Below are 19280 nucleotides of genomic sequence, written 5' to 3' on the forward strand. Positions count from 1 at the left end.
CCAAAATTCATTATCCCCTTGCTGTGAAATGGGAACATGTTTTATTTGGTCTGTATAACAATAATAGAAAGGAAAGTGACAAACTACATTTAATTAACTTTATTCTACTCATGGCAAAATTTTATATTCACAAATGCAAATTCTCTAAATCTAAACCCTTCTTCCCTGCCCTGTTATGTGAAATTAAAAATTATTTCTCCTCCATCCTGAAGAGCGAAAATAAAAAAGCTATCAAAATTTGTAATATATGTACTTCCCTGAATGTTTTTACTTAACTTGACCCATTAAGTCACCCCCTGGCCTAAAAGTTTCATGTTCACATTGTCTGCTTCGATGTTGTTCTTGTTTTTATGTTCTTTATTTTATGTTATAGTCCTTTTGTTTCCGTTCTATTTGCTTATGTATAACTACTGTCGTATGCCTTAATAAAGTATATATATATAAAAAAAAAACCTATGGTTGACATCTTAATTCATACTTAACATAAATAGGCTGTTTATATAGCTTACTTATGAGACAGAGAAATATCATCAGTATAAATATTCCTATAATAGATCTATAAAATAGCAGGTAAGACACAGTTTGACTTTGTAAAGTGCGGAAGTAGTAACATTACAAAAATCTCTAGAATTTGTGACTAATTTCACATTGCCAAAACGAATGAATAACATTTACCAAATGCTTGTTACCAAAGGTAGACTTTGTATCAGCAAAGTTTCCATATTTTTTAAAAATGTGTTTAATGAGGTAACATTTATTAATGATTTTGTGACACTTCTTTAACTTAGTAACTTTAACTTAGCAACAAAAACTTTTCCCGAAATAGATCATCTTGAAAAATATTGTTCAAAAAATCTGGTCCAATTATAAGTACTTCTCTGAAATTGAGTTTTTGCTCTTTTTGCCACTCTGAAATCTCAAGTATAATTGAAGGTCAGATTTAAAATAGTGCAGAATAATTATTGTGGAGCTTTGGTGCCATCTAAAGGACAAAAATTAGTTTTTTTCTCATTCTCTTTGGATTTGGAGGGGTCCTTTGCAAGCCCTTATTCCAGATGTTTAGATCTAGATCATCCCCCAGGAGTCCCAGCCTCTTCTTTTGCCTGTGTCCTTCTGTGTGAATGTGTTTTTCTTGAATGTGAAGTTTCTTGAAGAGAAACAGTCGGGGAGGTGACAGTGCGGTGGGTAGAGCAGTTGGCTCCCAAATAAAAGATTGAAGGTTTGAATCTTGGTGCCTGCAGTCCACATCGAAGTGTCCTTGGGCAAGACACTGAAGCCCCCTGTTGCCCCTGATGGTTAGAGCATTGATGGAGTTGTGGCCGTCTTCCAGAGCGGCCTCTCAAGTCCTCTACTCGGTTCCAAGGTCAGCCTCCCAGATTTGCAGCCTGGTGCTGAGGTTGTCCTCCCAAATGGCCTCTCCGCTTTCCTGCCTGGTCCTGTGGCCACCCTCCTGAGCAGCCTCTCTGAATTCCCGGCACCAGGTCATCATCACACTGGTTTTGTCTTTTGGGTTTTCTTTTTTCTTCATACCATGCTTCTTGGCCTCTGCCTCCCTCCCTGCTTGGTCCTGGTTCTGGTTTTGGTTTTTGTTTGGATGTCTGGGATCCATCCTTGTGGGGGGAGTACTGTCATGATTCTGTCCCATCTGCTTCCTGTCCCATGCTTTTATTTTGATACTACTTCCTGTCCCCACCTCACCCTGACTCCCGGGAACTTTTTCTCATTATCCAGATTGGTTTCATCTGCTTCTCATTAATCGCACTTGGTTACAATAGCATATAGGCAGCTTCTCACGCTGCGAGACACTGCCAGATTGCTCTAACCCATGTCAGACTTTCCCCTAGTAGTATGACAGAGCAGCAGCACACAGACTTAGTTTGTTGCTCTCTCTCTATTGTAAATATAAGGCTTTAAACAAAATTTAATTTAGACTAAAAATGAAGATTAGTGTGATAAACCAGATAATAAAAAAGCAGCTCCCTCACCATCATTGTTTCATTTCAAGGAAATTTGGAATAAAGCAGGTGTTTCTCCCCATAGATAAGATTTAGGAATGACAGTTTTTTGATGCATGTAACTTTGTAAAGATTGATAGATGTAAATCAAATAATTTAAAACCCCTCTTTTTCAACAGCCAGTGTATGTTTATTTTGTTTGTTTTTTTGTAAATATGTAGGTTCAAACAGTGCAGCAGCCTGTAGTACTAGGCCATTAAAGATGAGTAACACACTCAGTAAAATATATTACCAGTGTTTTCAAAACTGCAACAAAATATTAACTAACCAATTATTATATCTGTAGTATTGCTGTTATCACTACTAGTCTAAGTTTTAGTAACTAGGAGAATTTACGCTTCCTAATATAATTAAATTTCTCCCTTTTCAAAAGAAGTCAAACATAACCATTGTCCTTTTCTGTTGTAGTTTTTTTTATTAGCCAACCAACCGATATGAGAAAGGTGAGTCAACTGCCTGTAACAAAGACAATCTGAACAAGCTTCTTAACCAGCTTGACATTCATTTACTGTTGCTGTATGGTGTCATTATTGGCTCCTGTTTGTGCCCAGAGCCTTATAATTGACCTTTTAATAGGCTGGGTATCTCATCTCAACCTGGAGAACATACAGACATTCATAATAGGTACTACTGAGTGTACTTAAAATGTCAGCTACCCAACTGTTTCGGACAGTCCAATGAGGTTTTGACGTCCTAGCTTGATGATGTCATCGCTCTTGCAGAACACTTTAGGTTACTTCAAAATGATCTCACACACACACATGCAGGAGAGTTTCTACTCACGTTCATCCCCACTCTCTCTCCTTCCCTCCTACTCTTCTTCTTACATCTTCAAGTGTGTAAAAGGGAAATAGTGAGTAAGGAACCCTCATAGGAAACAGAGAGGGGTCTTTGGATATAAAACCTTCTGCACCCACTGCTCTGAGACAGAAGCTCCTCCGCACCCTGCAGAATGCCTGGGAACATCCAATCAGGTAGCTATTCCAGGAATATAACTGCATGAAGGAACCTAAAGGAAAAACTGTCAGTCTTTCTGCATGTCATCCTGCTGTCTACATATTCAATTCTCCATTGTGAAGCTGCCTCTTTATTTCATTCATGATTTTTCATTCTCCAATACATAGTATGGCAAACCATTTTTTCACATAGTTGGATTTGACATACCACACTCTCAAGAACAACTGCCTTGAAACCTGTTTAATTTCTCTTCTGGTCCTTTGACCTTTGGACTCTCCTAGTGGTCGTTGTGTGGGTGGTGTTGGTCTGTCTGGTATCCTGCAGAAGACTTAACAGCATGGATGCAGCACCCATCTGTACCAATACCCAGGCTAGGTGTCATGTCCTCTCCCTGGCTAACCTGTTTGACCAGATCATCCAACACTCAGCCAGGATGCCATTCCATCCATCCATTTTCCTCCGCTTATCCGGGACCAGGCCCCAGCCAGGATGCATGATATTTCAAATGACCTTCAGTCGGAGTTTGTAAGTATCCTCGTGCAGTTTCTTTCATTATGCTTTTCCATTTTTGTGTTTGACTTTGTATTGGGGATATTGCTAAATGTGTTACCTGGACTGTATAGAAATTCTAGTTTAAAATAGAGAAAAAGGAACTGTACAGATGCTTCTTAAACATTTAAAGGTGTGAGAGGTATTAGAACCCAAAGACTTTTTGACCTCAGGAGGTTTCAACATAATTTAATAACACTGCATTGTACCAAAATAAATAAATAAATAAAATTAGCACAATGTGTGGCACCTCCATGGATGTTATCCCGTCATGCTGAAATGAGAATGAATCACAAATTATGAAGTCCTTACATCACCAAACAAATGGTCTTATACTTGTAAAGTGCTTTTCTATGCACTGCAGCACACTCAAAGTGCTTTCACACAATTTGGCCATTCAGACATAGGTGTCATCACCGGGAGCAACTAGGAGTTCAGTGTCTTGCTCAAGGTCACTTCAACATGTGGACTGGACAAGCCTGGTACTGAACTGCTGATTTTCCGGTCAGAAGATGACCTGCTCTACCTCTTAAGCCACAGCCACCCCAAATTCACAAACACTGGAATGGCTTCTACCTTAAATGATTTGTTTGTATCTGTGCAATGCTGATGTATGCATGCGTATCCTTTGCTCCAGATGCTGATGCTGGGGATAATAAATAGCTCCATTAGCAGCCAGGCTTCTCCAGAGGCCTCATTGCCATCTGACAGTGCTGAGTGGCGCCTCATGAAAGACAATGACCTCCTCTACTGCTTTCGCTGAGACTCCAACAAAGTCCAGAACTACCTAAAAATGCTTAAGCGTCACATCATGCCAGACTATGGATGCTAAAGGCCAGGAAACAATAGAAGTTCTGTTTACCGCCCAGAAAAGTCAGCACATTGGAATGAAAATGCTTTGGTTGAAATTACATGGCTAAAGCTGTAGGTTTTGTTGTTTTTGTATCTGCAGGATATGGGATGTTAAGTGATACACACATACTGTATGGTCACTCCTATTATGACTGAGGTGCTTGTGAAACCCAAAGGTTCTGCATATTCCTCACTTCATGCCTGAGCTTGGACAAGCATGATTTAAGTGTGAACACGAGGGCATAAATGTAATACATTATTATAGTTATCTTTTCATGTCAGATATAGTAATATCATATAAAACCTTTAAAGGAACATGGATGCAATGTTTCTTTTGTAATTTCTACAGCAGAGATACATGATAGAAAGAGAAGACTCCATTTAAACACTGCAATACACTACTGAGGTCATCTGATGAAACAAATCATGTGATGACTCTGTAGATGCAGCTAGTAAAGAAAATCTAGCTCAATATCGTAGTATGTGCCATATGTACACTGAAAGATTGCGGTCAAAATCCCCTACCTCTTTCAGTATAAGTCCTGTGTATCATAACTGTGTATATGGGTCCCATCACTCCTTCTGAACACCTGTGCGCTTTTGAAATAAAGCAAATGATTTGTGAGCAGAAATCATGTGTCTGTATTCACATACTGCCATCACCTTAGCTGCAGCTACATGAACAGTTCAACAAAAGTAGCTTTTCTTTTGCTACCGACTCTATACTAGTCCATAGTAGTGTCTAATAACACCCATTTTAAAAACTTTTTTCTACCTGTGTGGTACACACTCGCCTCATGCTGCTCATAATTCATTCAGTTACTGGTGATAGAACAACAACCACCACCAAAGTAGAGGACACATGGTACATTATTAAATTATTGCATAAAAATTCATACAGTAACAAATTTGAGAAAGTAGTCCAGATTTCATTATGTTTATTGGGTGAAAAATAGAAAACGAAAACAGTGTCCTGTGTGTTGTGTGGTCTGGACTGTGGTCCCATGGCTTTATGAAGCAGCCGCTATGGTGACGACCTCAGATCTTCCGGTGCTCTGCTCTACAAAGGAAGCATGAACGGAGCCATCCCTGCAACACAGACAAATAATGACATACAAGCATTCACATCAAGTAGCCCATGCACTGATCCTGGAAAGATGTATACCTTTTCATGGTCACCACAATGTCAATGTTGTGGTTGTCCTCTGTAGGCTGCAGGTCTCTTAAGATAATCTGTATATTATACACAAACATATAGACACAAGCAGATAAGTGGGTATTTTTTATTAACAGGTTAATTCATTCATTATAAATGACAAAAATATATGCTGGGTTTCTATGTTTTGTAGTTTGTAAACATATCAGCAAACGGGGGGGGAACTGCCACTGGGCACTCCAGCAAAATCATTAAATGTCTGTAATTTCACACTTGACCCAGTGTTAGTGCTTTTTTTTTTAATACCTTAGCTAGTTTTTCTGGCTGCTCCATGACAAATCTCTGGTAAATCTCCAGACAGAGGGAGGACAGTTTCCCGGGTCCACTCATTGTGTGGTGCCTGCGGGCAGGAAGTGGTGTGCCCGATGGAAGAACAACAGTGAACACCTCAGCTCCAGATTCATCCATCTCCTTTTAACACCCACACACCGCCAACCCAGAGAGAACAGGTTAGGATCTAGGACTATTTAGATCAAGTAAAACTGAATACAATTAAAACACAAGTACATGCAATATTTGATTGTGAGTTTTTAAGCTAACTTGGTAAACCTTCACTAGTATGTCAGTGGCGGAAACATCCACTGTGACAGACTCTTCCTCTGGGACAAGGTTGTCTCTGCCGACCAGTAAGCCTGCTTCCAGGGCAGCTCCCACAGCAATGACCTCATCAGGCGGTGCCGAGCTGAGTAGCTCCACATCAGGAAACATGTCACGGATCATCTGCTGAAGCCGTGGGATCCTGGCTGAGCCACCGCAAAGAACCACCTAAACACACACATCACATCAAAACCAGGAGCATTTACTACTGAGGGATCCAGGACTTTGATTTTCTTTTACTCATATTCACACCAATTCACTATCAGAATAAAAGCAACTCATTTCAAACAACAGCTGTATAACTTGATATACCTTGTTAATGTTACTGGTGGAAAGTCCCGTATCCTCTAGCAGGGCTCTGATTGGCTGGATGCTCTTGTTGAAGAGTGAGGAGCAGAGCAACTCAAATCGTGCTCTGTGGAAACACCACACTGATGTTATCATGTTGATAGCAACATGACTCATAGTCTACAACTTGCATTAGATCCAAACATATCAATCAAATATATTCCTCAAGTCAAGTCCTCAGTCAACAAACTGGCAATGAGCCAGATGTCAACACTCCATCAGTAAGTTCTGGCTTCATTTGTATTCCCCATATAGTTAGAAGTACTGGGTCTCTCTGCATCTTCAGTGTCTGAGGCCACTCTCAAAGGTCCAGTGACACAGCTCTAAAGACACTGGATGATCATTGCGAAACAGGACAATTAGTGATTGCAGCTCATTGCAAGTGCACAGCAGAGTAGCAGTTAGATAGCTACATAAGTGGTCACTGCAAAGAGGAGCATTCGCCCACTCCGCTCCTCCCAGCCCCCAGCATAAGCTTTGCAAGCCATTTTTGTCAGTGTTGTGTCAAAGTGTGTTCCCTTGTTGAGCTATGCTTCCCCTTAGTAACTTAAAGGTAGGGTTGGTGATTCTTTTCAGATGCATTTTATGTTGCATATCTTGAATTCCTCTTGTCATCCCTATGGCAATAATACATTAAATGCACTAACAACACAGAAAAAGTCCAGCATCGAGGCCACATGCAGTGTTCATGTTACAAAGACAAAATAAAGCCTGCTTTGAAAGGAATTGTAGCTGGCCTCCCTCTTCCCTTCTCGCTGCTGGAATAGCACAGACTTCTAAGGATAGTTACTGGCTACGGGCTACGGCTAAAGCAGTTTATTCATGACCCAGAGGTCCCCAACTATGGTTTGGGGCTGCAGATATAGGCATGTAACACCGTATTCAAGAAAGACACAACTAAAAAGAAGTTGGATGCTGCAAGAAGTAAAACCAGAATTAACAATTAACAATGGTGTGGCTTTTCAATGACGGCGACAACTGAGAGAACAAAAGGGGCTGAAAAGTGATGCCATGGTGACCGTATTTCTGCTGGACAGGTAATTATCGCTGTCCAGTGATAATTTTGTCATTTGTATTGATAATTGTATTAACTTAATTTATAATTTGAATTCATAATTTGTATTGATAATTGTGTAATTTTCCTGAAATCTTTAAGTAGTATTCAGACAGTGCGCGTTGCGTTTTGGGGTGGCGGCTTTGGAGAGAAGTCAGAACTTTCAAAATTGAGCTTCCTCTTGCTTGAATCACTAACCCTACATTTAACATAACATTATTAGGTATCACAGCTGGAATCCCCAGCTGTTTCTTTCTCATCTGCATGGTGGGAGTGCTGGTAGATCTTAGGACACATGGTTGGGATTGTTGTCTATGCACCTTACTTGGACTCATTGCTCTGACAATGCTAATCACATACACTCAGTCAGTTTATTAGGTACACCTAGCTAAATTTAATGCAGTCTCATCCCAAAGTCCTGCAAAAAATCCTCTGTGATGAAGATGATAATGTTCAATTTGTGTTCAAAGTATAATCATGTAGAATCTGTCATCTTAGCAGCTTACCTAGAGATACTACATTCAAAGTCAATGCCGTCGTGCAGGGAGTCGACGAAGCAGTTGGCTGATCCCAGAGAGGATAGCGAGTGTTTGGCCATGTCAGCTCCATTCATCAGCTTCAGCATTGCCCGAGCATTACTGCTCACATCATGCTTAAAGGTGCTGCACAACAAACAGAAGAATAGCATGAGGACGACTGTGCATACATTAAAAAAAAAAAAATCAGACAATACTTAGATGTGGTTGGATGTGAGAGAAGGGAAGGAGCTTGAGTCAGGGTAGGACAAGAAATTAAAACACAGACAGACAGACAGACAGACAGACACACACACACACACACACGCAGGGCCATCAAACAAATGGCAACGAACTGATGAAGCCTCTTGGATGACAGGTGAAACGTCTTCTACCTAAAACTATGCCTACGTATGTTTTTTCAGTATACTACGACCTGGAAGACTGAGAAGTTGCATGGCCAACAAATAAAGGCTGTACATGGCTCAACTTTTATTGCAGTTGTTAGGTATTTTAGCCAGAAAGATATTGGATAGATACTTTATATATTAGAAATGTTTGGTGGAGATAGGATGTCTAGTTAGACTGTTAAATGCTTAGTCATGCTTATGAGTTTCTACAGGGTACATCTGGTCAAGGATAACTAGAGAGAAGAGTTGATGACTGTCAGCAGACAGGGTGTTTAATATTATTATTATGACGTGTATAACTGTAGCCTTAGCCATAATATGTTCTTATGTTTAAGTCACGACATGTTACTAGAGGTCGTGTGAGAATGTTTTTAGCTACACACCACTTAATCAACAGACACACACACACGCACATTGATTTGCTTCATGTTTTGACCACTGCTATGACCAGCTGCAAAGCTGGTAACAGAGACGTCTTGGTTGACGTTTCTGTGTAGTATGGGGCTAGCCCAACCAAGGGGATATAATGTATAGGCCTGGTGGGCTCAGGGTCTTTCATCTTTCATCTGCCTGTGAGCAGTTTGGAGGTGCAAGATACCTGAGCGTGTAATGTTAATTTTACCTGTGATCCTTTGAATGAATCAGCACTGTTTTGAAGTTACTTGGACTGTCTCGTCTCTGAGTTAGCATGGTAGAAAGTACCGGGTACAACACAGTGCAAACCAACATCATTTGTCAACACAACGCAAGACAATATCGCCAAATAACAGCCATACAAACACAGTTACTAAAATCTTAGATATACCTAGCTAAAATAATGCAGACTACACACTTTGTTCTGTTGCAGATTTAACTTTAAAAGGAAAATATTGCCAGTTTTTTTTTTTGGAAAATGCAAAGTTACTAAATGCTAGGAGAGCTTTGAGGAGTAGCAGCAAAACACAGTAGCTACCGTCTGAACTCAGCGGCGAGGTGCTGGGCCAAGGCCTGGGTGAAGCTCTCTCCCCCGATGCTGTGGTCAGTGTGGGTGTTGAGAACGCGGAACATTCCTCCGCTGACCTGTAGCACTGTCACGCTCAGCGACGTCCCACCCAGCTTATACACCAGGACGTGGCTGTCAGCACAGTCGAGATCAGTGTGATTAGCTGGCAGGTTCATTCACCTGTGTCCTCTCTACTCAACACCCTGCTGTGAAATCACACTTTGTGAAGGAGGTGACTGACCAGGTAAAAAAAAAAAAAAAAAAAACTCACTTGTTGATTTAGCTTTGTTATACTCGGAGTCTGGTTAGAGAATATTAAGTGTGTTTGGTCGATAAAGTAACACTGAACATTGTGTTGTTACTTATCATGGCCAGATGTGTGAACAGATTAAAGCAGATCTGGCCACTATGGGGGGGGGTTGTGGGGAGACCAGGACGTTTCACATTTGTTGGACATTTAACTAGAAACATTTCAAGTGTCACAGTCAGTGGCACACGTAAGGAACCCTGTTTTCCTTCTCACATTTGTAAAACAGAAAATAAAATAGATAATTAATGTATGAACCATAAAATTCAGGAATACAAAGGTGTACATATTCACTCAGGAGGGTGTGCACAGTAAAATGGTCTCTGTCTCTCTCCATGCCTCCGTGGTGCTTTTCTATTCTTATTCATATTCATATTCTTATCAATAGGAATGATAATTAAAGAAATAATGTTTTATCTATCATTTAGTCTGACCACAAAAAAGTGGGAAAAAAGTGAGCTCCCTCAAAAGCCATGTTATAGTTCACACAGTGGCTGTTTAGGACACCGATGGTGTTCACATCAAAGCTGGATGCATCGTTTACAACCATGAATATGAAGCATCAACACAAAAATATCAGATGTGACAAGAAGAGCAGAATTGAGCGCTGAGGCTGGTGATGTGAACACAGACCTAATTTCACAGGTTCAGTCTTGAGTTTTCAGGTGACCTTAATACAATTCTCATTACCCAACAGAGTAAAATCCCTCCTGGTCTTGATCATTTCAGCAAGAACAACCATGTCTGACTTGGACACTTTAGCGAACATCAGCAAATCACTAAACAGGTCAGCTTTAATAACATGGGCCATGTCTTTGGGGCTGCACCTTTTTCCAGAAGAACAGTTCTGTCCAATGTTATAGGCCAACAGAGCAGCAGCAGGCTCGTGGATCAGCCTCAGTACATGGAAGCCTGCAGCTTCAGCTGCCTCCCTGCAGAGAACAAACACAGACTGGTTGACCTTCTTAAAAGGTGCAGATGGAACAATTTTCTCACAACAAAATACTACATTTGTAGTGGGTGGTAAGGTGGCCTACCTCAGAGCACGCTTCTGAGCATGTGCAAACTCAAAAGGGACTGTAATGACTGCATCCGTGACATCAGAGCCCAGAGCTGACTGAGCTGTTTCTGTTGAAAGAATGGTCAGTCAATCTAAGCCGAGCAGCTTTACCTTTACTTTACTTTTAGCATTGGGGAAAATTTTGGCCTGATTAGTTGTCATTTGACGTGCAGCATGAGCATGGTTCCAGCTCCCGTTTTATGACCCAAACGAAACAACAACCTGCGTCCCAACCGCTTGGATGAATTTCTGACATGTCAAAAATATGGCTGACTGTGTTGCAGATTCACAGACCGAAGATAGTTCAGTGCACTTGCATGAGCACAGAGACAACTACATAAGAACATGGCACAGAATCCACTGGCTGCATATAATATATTTAGAAACCGTATAAGGACGAGGCTAATTGAATTCTGTACAACGTGTCATCAAAACGCTGTCATGATCAGCAGCAACAGGAGAAATACTGACACCAGATTACTGTTGTTCATCATCTGTACAAAGTAAAATGGCTAAAGCCAACGCGGTTTTTCTTTTGGTTGGCCCAAACTTTACTGGAGTTGTCAATGAACACACCTGCTCCTCCAGGGTTTTGTTTAAACATCCGGTGTGAGCACCCACATTGTGTCCAATGGAGTAAATGTACAGCGCAGGCAGTGAAATCGCAGATTCTGGCGGTGCAGTCGGCCCAATTTAAACATATTATGTCAGTTAACACATCATAAATGAACAATAAAAGTCGTCCAGTGTTTGCTTAGCTTCACTAAGTGTGCATGTGTGAGTGTGTGCGTGTTCCACCTTTCATTTTGTGGAAGATGAGTTTTGCAACCTCCTCTGGAGCAACATACTCTGACTGCTCTCCTGCTGTAATCTCATAATAAGGCTTCTCTTCTCTGCTGACCACCTGAACACAACAGCCACTGCTCAGACTAAGGATTCACTGCTTCACCAGAACAGACAGCTGTTTAGGACTGAACAAGTATTTTTAAAAATAAAACCGAGCATTCAAAACATGCTACTGACTGAAGACTACTGCAACAAAGGAAACAAAATGTCTGGTGTAAAGCAATCACTTTAGACATTTTGGGGGAAAAACACTTGGAAGAACTGCACAGACAACACACAAAGTGGATCTGTCAACACACTTACCTGACACTTTGTCTCGGATTTGTGAGCTTGTGTCGTTGGATCATCAAAGCTGCCCATTGACAGAGAGAGAGAGAATCCATAAGTCACTCTAAACAAGTCATTCAGTGCATGGCTGTAAGGTGCAGGTGACAACCTACTGTACCAAGCCTGACCCTGCTATAATCAGCTTTAAAACATGTATTATTATCTTATTTTGTATGCTAAAACTGCATGATAAAATAATTAGATTTTAATATTCAACAAGTGAGACAAGCTGATATGAAACTGTATCACCTGCAATTTTAAGATTTGTAAACAAGACATTATTAAATGAGTCACCTCCTCCCCAGCACTTGTTTCACTTTAACAACTGTGTTGGCAGCATTGCGGACTCGTCCTTGCTTTGCTGCAATACCTACAATCTGCAGAAGATACAAATCAGTCAGAGGCAAACACAGTGGAACCTCGGTTTTCATATGCCCTACTTTTCGTACGATTTGGTTTTCGACGACTTTTTTCATTGAAATTTTGTCCCAGTTTTCGTACATCCGCTCGGTTTTCGTACAGTTGATTGGTCGATTCAGCATCATTAGTCCGTACCAAACTCGTCCGCCTGCCCGCGTGACTCAGCCACTCATTTCCCTTAGGAATGAGTTTCCCTTAGGAAATGAGTGAAGGGAAGTAACCCCAGATAGGGCCTTGATACATTAAGTCCTTATGGAGGGGGATTCCCCTTCCAAACAATAACCTCTCCTCCTCGCCATCTTCCATATGCCAACAAGAGTCTTCAGTAAAGGTAAAAGTGATGTTAAATGTTCATTTATCCATTTCATTAGTCATTTATATTTATTTCTCATTGTTTTCTGGATGTAAAAATATAGTTATTCTCTGTAAAATGTATTTTTTTGTTAATATTTTTGGGTATCTGGAACGGATTCATTGGATGTACATTATTTCTTATAAGAAATATTGCTTCAGTTTTCGTACGATTCGGTTTTCGTCGGACTTTTTCGAACAGATTAATCACGAAAACCGAGGTTCCACTGTCCTATATAAGCCACACATCAAAATGTTAGCCACTCTGAGAAGAAGCTGTAGAGGCTTTAACAGCTGAATTACTCACTAATCAAAAGAAGAATAACAATAATCAGCACTGCAATTACTGAAAAACTATGAAGCTCCTGTGTGAAGCATCTGCTGTACCTGCTCTGTGTCTCTGTAGGCCACCACAGCTGGAGTTACTCTATCTCCTGCATCATTAGCCACCACATCTGCTCTCCCATCCTGAGCAACACACACACCATTTCAGTTACAGCCACTCACTTAGATATTGTTAGTTCTGCAGGTAGAGCTGGACAACATACATACTAGGAGAAAAACAATTCATGGATTAGTTGATCTACAGAAGATTAACCCCAACATTCATTTGTTTCAGCTTCTCAAATGTGGATTTCAAGGTCATGAGTCAGGTAAAACGAAGCAAGAGATCAGCAGACAAGTGGGTGTCATGTCAGGAGGGATGGGATCCTACATAGGAACTGAGCCTAAAAGTAATGTTCTCTCATCACCAGCATACTAGATGTTCCCAACTTCACCTATGCCTCAGCTTTACAGCTTTGAGTAATGAGTGGGTTAATAAAACTCCAGATTCCAGCAGTTGAACAGCATTTCTTTTACAGGTTGGCTAGATTCAGGGTTAGTTGGGTAGGGTGATCACTTCCAAAGCTTAGTCTGTCTCCACCTTCACCCTTCAGAGTAAACAGTGTGCATCACTGAGAACACAACTCACATTATAAATATAGGACTAAGACAAATGATCATTTACAGTTACTCTGTTATCAGTTTGAAGAAGTAAAATGAGTCAAAATGTTTCACTAAATACTTAAGAAACGCTGCATTTGAAATACCATCTCTCCCTGTAGCATCGTGTGGTGCTGTTCGAACTGTACTATATTTTATTGTCATGCTGGTTCAAAGCACAACAAATCCACATTGAAGTGTTAGTAAAACATTAAAGCACAGTATGCTAAACAGTGCAGTGTTGTACCTATTCGCTGTGTTACACTGACTAGCTGAAAATCACGGATAAAATGGCATAGTACTCGCACGTATAGTTTATTTTCAGCGCTGTGACAGTAAGATTTTGGAGGTGACATGAAAACCCTGACTATCAAAACCAAGCAGGACGTGTGAGAGAGCCACCAAAAATAAACACAGCGTAACTCACCTTAAATATCGCCACACAAGCGCAGGTATATCCAAAGTGGACTCCAATCGCAGCCATGCTGATAGAGCTCAATGTAAAGGGAATGCTTCTCACGCATGCGGCAAAGTGTTCCGCTGCCAGGGACAACTTCCGGTACTACTTCTTCTTCTTTTGTATTTAATATTTATTGTAAGGTATGTGTCCGCCACCTGCTGTGCAGGGGTGTGAACCAGATTTAGCGACCCCTTTACAAAAATCAATAAATTATTCAGTTTATTAAATTAGATTATAAAAATTCACCCAGTTTTCTTCAAATAAACTGATACAACTCTGTGTTTAGAAGTTTAGCATGTGTTTAACTGCCTCTTTAGTGTCTTTTTCTGAAGTATATTTTTGACACAAACATAACATATAAACTAACTGACTCAGTTTGACAATGTTTTATCCTGTGTGTCCCAGTTTTGAGTTATGCCAATCTCTGTCCTGCGTCTCTGTCTACTGATGATATGGTTCTTCACTGCAGAATGTTGTTTGCCTTATCGCAGTCGCATCCTTATTTAATGTTGCTCCCTATTAATCACCTTTATTTGGCCAAGTATGTTACATACAAGGAATATGTTTTCGGTACAAAATCGAGGCAGCCATCTGCGGCGCCAACTCAACCGATGGCTCTAACCATAGGGGGCAACGTGGGAGTTCAGTGTCTTGCCCAAGGACACTTTGACATGTGGACTGCAGGCACCGAGATTCGGGCACTGAGATTCAAACCTCCAACTGGGAGACACCGGGTCACAGCCCTTCCCCACAGCTTAGTGGGGAGCCACAGCTTTAGCACCCAGGAGGAGTGTTGAGCTGGGTATTGTTAGGTATTTTTAGTCAGATAGAAATTGGATAGATACTTTATGTATTAGAAATGTTTAGTGGAGATAGGATGTCTAGTTAGACTGTTAAATGCTTAGTCATGCTTATGAGTTTCTACAGGGTACATCTGGTCAAGGATAACTAGAGAGAAGAGTTGATGACTGTCAGCAGACAGGGTGTTTAATATTATTATTATGACGTGTATAACTGTAGACTTAGCCATAATATGTTCTTATGTTTAATATCACGACATGTTACTAGAGGTTGTGAGAATGTTTTTAGTTACACACCACTTAATCAACACACACACACACATTGATTTGCTTCATGTTTTGACTACTGCTATGGCCAGCTGCAAAGCTGGTAACAGAGACGTCCCGGTTGACGTTTCTGTGTAGTATGGGGCTAGCCCAACCGAGGGGATATAATGTATAGGCCTGGTTTGGTTTGGGGTCTTTCATCTTTCATCTGCCTGTGAGCAGTTTGGAGGTGCAAGATACCTGAGTGTGTAATGTTAATTTTACCTGTGATCCTTTGAATAAATCAGCACTGTTTTGTAGTTACTTGGACTGTCTCGTCTCTCAGAGTTAGCAATGGTAACAAGAACCCTAGTCCTACAGTATGTACACCACAGCCCCCTGCCTAGCCAGCAGGCCGAGACCGATGATACATGGGTCCTAGATGTTAGCCAGCCAGAACTGATGTTCAACAGTGTGGCCAGCAACAGTCACTTCAAGAGTCCTCTCTCCTGTCATCCTTGCACTCTCACCAGTCACTATAGTGTGCAAGAGCTGGGTGTCTCTCCAGCCCTGCAGTCTCAACCCTCTCATACCTAGCAGTATCCCCAGCCAAATGAGGGAAATAGTGGACCCCGTGTCCACCAAGGCCCGGCACCAGGTGCCATAGTGTTCACAGTCCAAATATAGTGCTTGGCCCAGGTGGCAAAGCTTCAACAGCAGCATGTCGAGGGTGGATGAGATATTTGGGGACGTGTTTCCCTCCTGGCACCATCCTGACCTAGTTTAATGGGGCCCTGGTTGCCAGGTCCTGGGGTACCAGTGCTAGACAGTGATGTGCAACGTGGTACAGATCCCCATGGTGCTAACACCCCTTTCTGCACTACCCCACTGCTCTCTTTCTTCTCTGCTGTGGTGGTGGTGATGGTGGTACCCTCAAGGTCAGTCTGTTACACCCAGTGCTTCAACCTGGGGGAGCGCAGCATGTGCTTGACTTGCTATGCCTCAGTCAGGGCTGCTGCACAAAGGCAGATGTGTTCCTTACAGTTAATCTTTTAACTTGAGTGTTTGTTGTAATTATGTATTATTGCAGTCATTTCAATGCAGAGGGGTGGCAGGAATAGCGCTTTAATAATTATGAAGTGTACATTTTACATTATACTGTATAATATTTGACTACATTCTGCAAAAGTGTTTTGATATGAAAATCTGCATTTAATTTGAAACAAACATCATGAATCATAACTACATCTCTGGGGTTTGTAACAAACCAAACAGCGGGTTATGATGACTTAGTGTGGATAAGATCCCTGCCCTCATACACATACATGTATTAGGAGGCACAGCTTTGACCGTAGGAACATGGCGGCCGTGGTGACATGTTGCCGTAATAGACAGAACTGGCTCATGGGGCATTTACTGTATATACCTATGGCCTATCTGTCGTTTCTAGGACGAAATAAATTGGGGATTATTCGAAATCCCCATTGGTCTGAAACATAGCACAGTGGCGCACTTGATGTGGGAGGTGCTGTTTTGTGCTCGTCTGTTTTTAACTGCGCGACTCAGCTGGAGTCCAGAGTCTCGCTACTGGCTGGGGCAGTTGTAGTTAATAATAACCACAAACAATGTTGGTGTTGTCCCTCGCCACTCTGTTGCTTTTCAGACAGCTTACTTTTTCTGCGACAGACAACTGTGAAGGTTAGACCGCATGGTGTGAGCAAAAGTTATTAGCCTACAGCCTGGTTATGTTTTACCAGTACAATGTGCCAAGTCAACAGGTCTGAAACGTGGCCGTATTCTGCCCTGCATGTCCTGATAAAACGGGTGGCTTTTGCAAATATAATTTTGCAGAGATTTGAGTCATGAGCTCTGCGGGAGTTACTCTAAAATTACAGACGCATATATTGATTATCTTTCATAGCTTGCCACACTTTAGGCCACAGTGTGTAAAAAAACTCTTTTGACACTTGAGTCCTAAGATCTGTGTCCTGTTCAAAACAGTCCTGTGTCACCCAATAGGTACAAACTTAAATTTTCATTCTTAAAAACAGAGTGTTGCTGAAAAAAAGTCTAAAACAATACTGTTAGCTATTACTATTAGCTACTTGATACATAATTTCCAATGTATGCTTTTTATACAGAATGAGTGAGACTGCAATCAGCACAGGAAACAGATAGAAACAGATGTGTTTATTTTAACAGATGTGCCATTAATTGTGAAAATATTTTAAGTATAGAACATTTTTCAAGAGTTTTTGTCCATATAGTCTCCAAATGAACAGAATTGATGAGTTGCCTTTGTGAAATGGTGCGCAGTGTGTGTGGGCTTTCTCCATAGACTGTATGGCAGACTGACCTCAGCCCACACAGAACTCACTCCTGCTCTGGTGGAAGAAGAGTTGCTCCAGGCCTGCACTGTGGCCCAGGGGAAGGAGGCCAGGCTGGTGCGAGCGCACACACAAGCACAGAAACATTTCTACCATGTGACCATATCAGCAGAGACTTGTGTTAAATCCCAATGATTCACCCTAATTCTGATTTGTTTTATCAGTTCTCTGCTGTGTAGGTTATTCTTCCAACTTATTTTAATGAAAAAGAGGAAACGACTGAAGCATGTTCACTTGAGCCCTTCATTTAGTTGATGAACCACTTTCCATGTCATAAACTGTGAACTGCACAATCGACCAATATGAACCTAATTACCAGGATGATCAAGCGTATGCGTATGTGCCGTCCTAGTGTTACTACCTTGGAGCCAGCACTGATGCAGCAACACGCGTCATAGCATCAGTGTCTCGACCTCTGGCCTTCCATGTCCCCGTGGAGAAGATTTGCCAGCGCCTTAGCAGCAGCGACACACAAATCTGTGAGCTCAGATATGGTAAAGTGTTTTTTTAAATACACAACAAAGACTAACCAACCAGCATGTATGCAGGTAGACACAAAATAAAGCCCGTTTCTGTATTGTGTGTTTGTCCACAGAGCCTCAGCTGAAGGATCTGAGCAGTGATGGGCTCAAAAAGCTGAGAGTTGTGGAGCTGAGGAACATTTTAGCCTCGTGGGGAGAAGAGTGTCGAGGCTGCCTGGAGAAACATGAATTTGTCAGCCTGATCCAGGAGAAAGCGCCACTGCATGCTCACACTATGGAACTATAAAGAGCCATTTCAGGACACCCTTCTATAACCGACCAAGACTTGATTTAAATAAAAACTTCTAACATACACACTGCAGTCACATCCTATTTCTGATTGTGATGTTGATGCACACAACACTACATTGTTCCATTTATCTGCAGTGTGCAACAATCATGAAGGAGCTGGTATTGTGTTTACACTGATGCAAGTATTGCCAACCATTCAAATGTTTGGACACTTTCCCACTGAATTCAGTGAGTGGTGTCCCATTGAAATCAATAGGAAAGTGTTTTAAAATTTTTGACTGGTAGTGTACGTCCTGGGGCACAAACTGGGACAAAAACATTTGCACTAATGTGCACTTGACTGACAACAGCCCAACTGATTAACAGCAGTCACCCTTTGGTATGTTTTCTTAATAAAATTTAAAAAACAAAAAACATCACATGTATCCAAAGGCCAAGGTAATAATTTGACTTGTTTTACTGGATAAACTCTTCAAAACCCAATCATTGGTAATTTACATTGTTATAAAAGTGATAACAGAAAATGTTGTTTTTAAGTTAGAGCCAGTATATTTTAGTCAATAAAGCATGTAAAAATATTAAGATTGATTGATTGCCAATTCATCTACTGATGACCTAATTGACTAATTATTTCAGTTGCATTTCAAAGCACAAATACAACTGAAGCAGTTATTTTCCCCCGTGAGCTCTGCACAATCGACAACCTGGGTTTTCATTTCAGAAAAGAAGCCAAACTTCTTAAAAACAAATGTAAACAGAAGCAGCTTTACAAGAGAAAAACAGGCTAAAACTGACAAAATGTCAGCCGGGTCTACTCAGTTGTC

The 19280-nt window shown here is 41.2% G+C and overlaps 2 protein-coding genes across 5 annotated transcripts; one reads left to right on the forward strand and one right to left on the reverse strand.

The window, feature by feature from the left end:
- Nucleotides 1-5294: 5294 nt before the first annotated feature.
- Nucleotides 5295-14365, reverse strand: hspa14 (heat shock protein 14). 2 transcript variants are annotated; one of them, XM_020601457.1, is made up of 14 exons: nt 14218-14365; nt 13194-13274; nt 12330-12412; nt 12012-12060; nt 11661-11766; nt 10840-10930; nt 10630-10734; nt 9466-9627; nt 8095-8250; nt 6499-6601; nt 6139-6354; nt 5836-6000; nt 5539-5606; nt 5295-5462 (listed from the first exon to the last, which is right to left on the reverse strand). In XM_020601457.1, exons 1-14 carry the CDS (start codon nt 14272-14274, stop codon nt 5384-5386), a joined length of 1521 nt encoding a protein of 506 aa, XP_020457113.1. In that variant the 5' UTR covers nt 14275-14365; the 3' UTR covers nt 5295-5383. The 2 variants fall into 2 exon arrangements, with proteins under 2 accessions (XP_020457113.1, XP_020457112.1); XM_020601456.1 differs by having other exon boundaries at nt 6130-6354.
- On the forward strand, nt 12432-19258 carry cdnf (cerebral dopamine neurotrophic factor). 3 transcript variants are annotated; one of them, XM_020601459.1, is made up of 4 exons: nt 12432-12786; nt 17613-17740; nt 18036-18177; nt 18279-19258. In XM_020601459.1, the coding sequence occupies exons 1-4, from the start codon at nt 12762-12764 to the stop codon at nt 18449-18451; spliced, it is 468 nt and encodes a 155-aa protein (XP_020457115.1). In that variant the 5' UTR covers nt 12432-12761; the 3' UTR covers nt 18452-19258. The 3 variants fall into 3 exon arrangements, 2 of the variants coding, with proteins under 2 accessions (XP_020457115.1, XP_020457114.1); XM_020601458.1 differs by lacking the exon at nt 12432-12786 and adding an exon at nt 16602-16994; XR_002275074.1 differs by lacking the exon at nt 12432-12786 and adding an exon at nt 16916-16994 and having other exon boundaries at nt 17635-18368.
- The last annotated feature ends 22 nt before the right edge of the window (nt 19259-19280 follow it).

The sequence above is a fragment of the Monopterus albus genome, unplaced genomic scaffold (genome assembly GCF_001952655.1).
Source record: "Monopterus albus unplaced genomic scaffold, M_albus_1.0 scaffold51.1, whole genome shotgun sequence".
Lineage (NCBI taxonomy): Eukaryota > Metazoa > Chordata > Actinopteri > Synbranchiformes > Synbranchidae > Monopterus > Monopterus albus.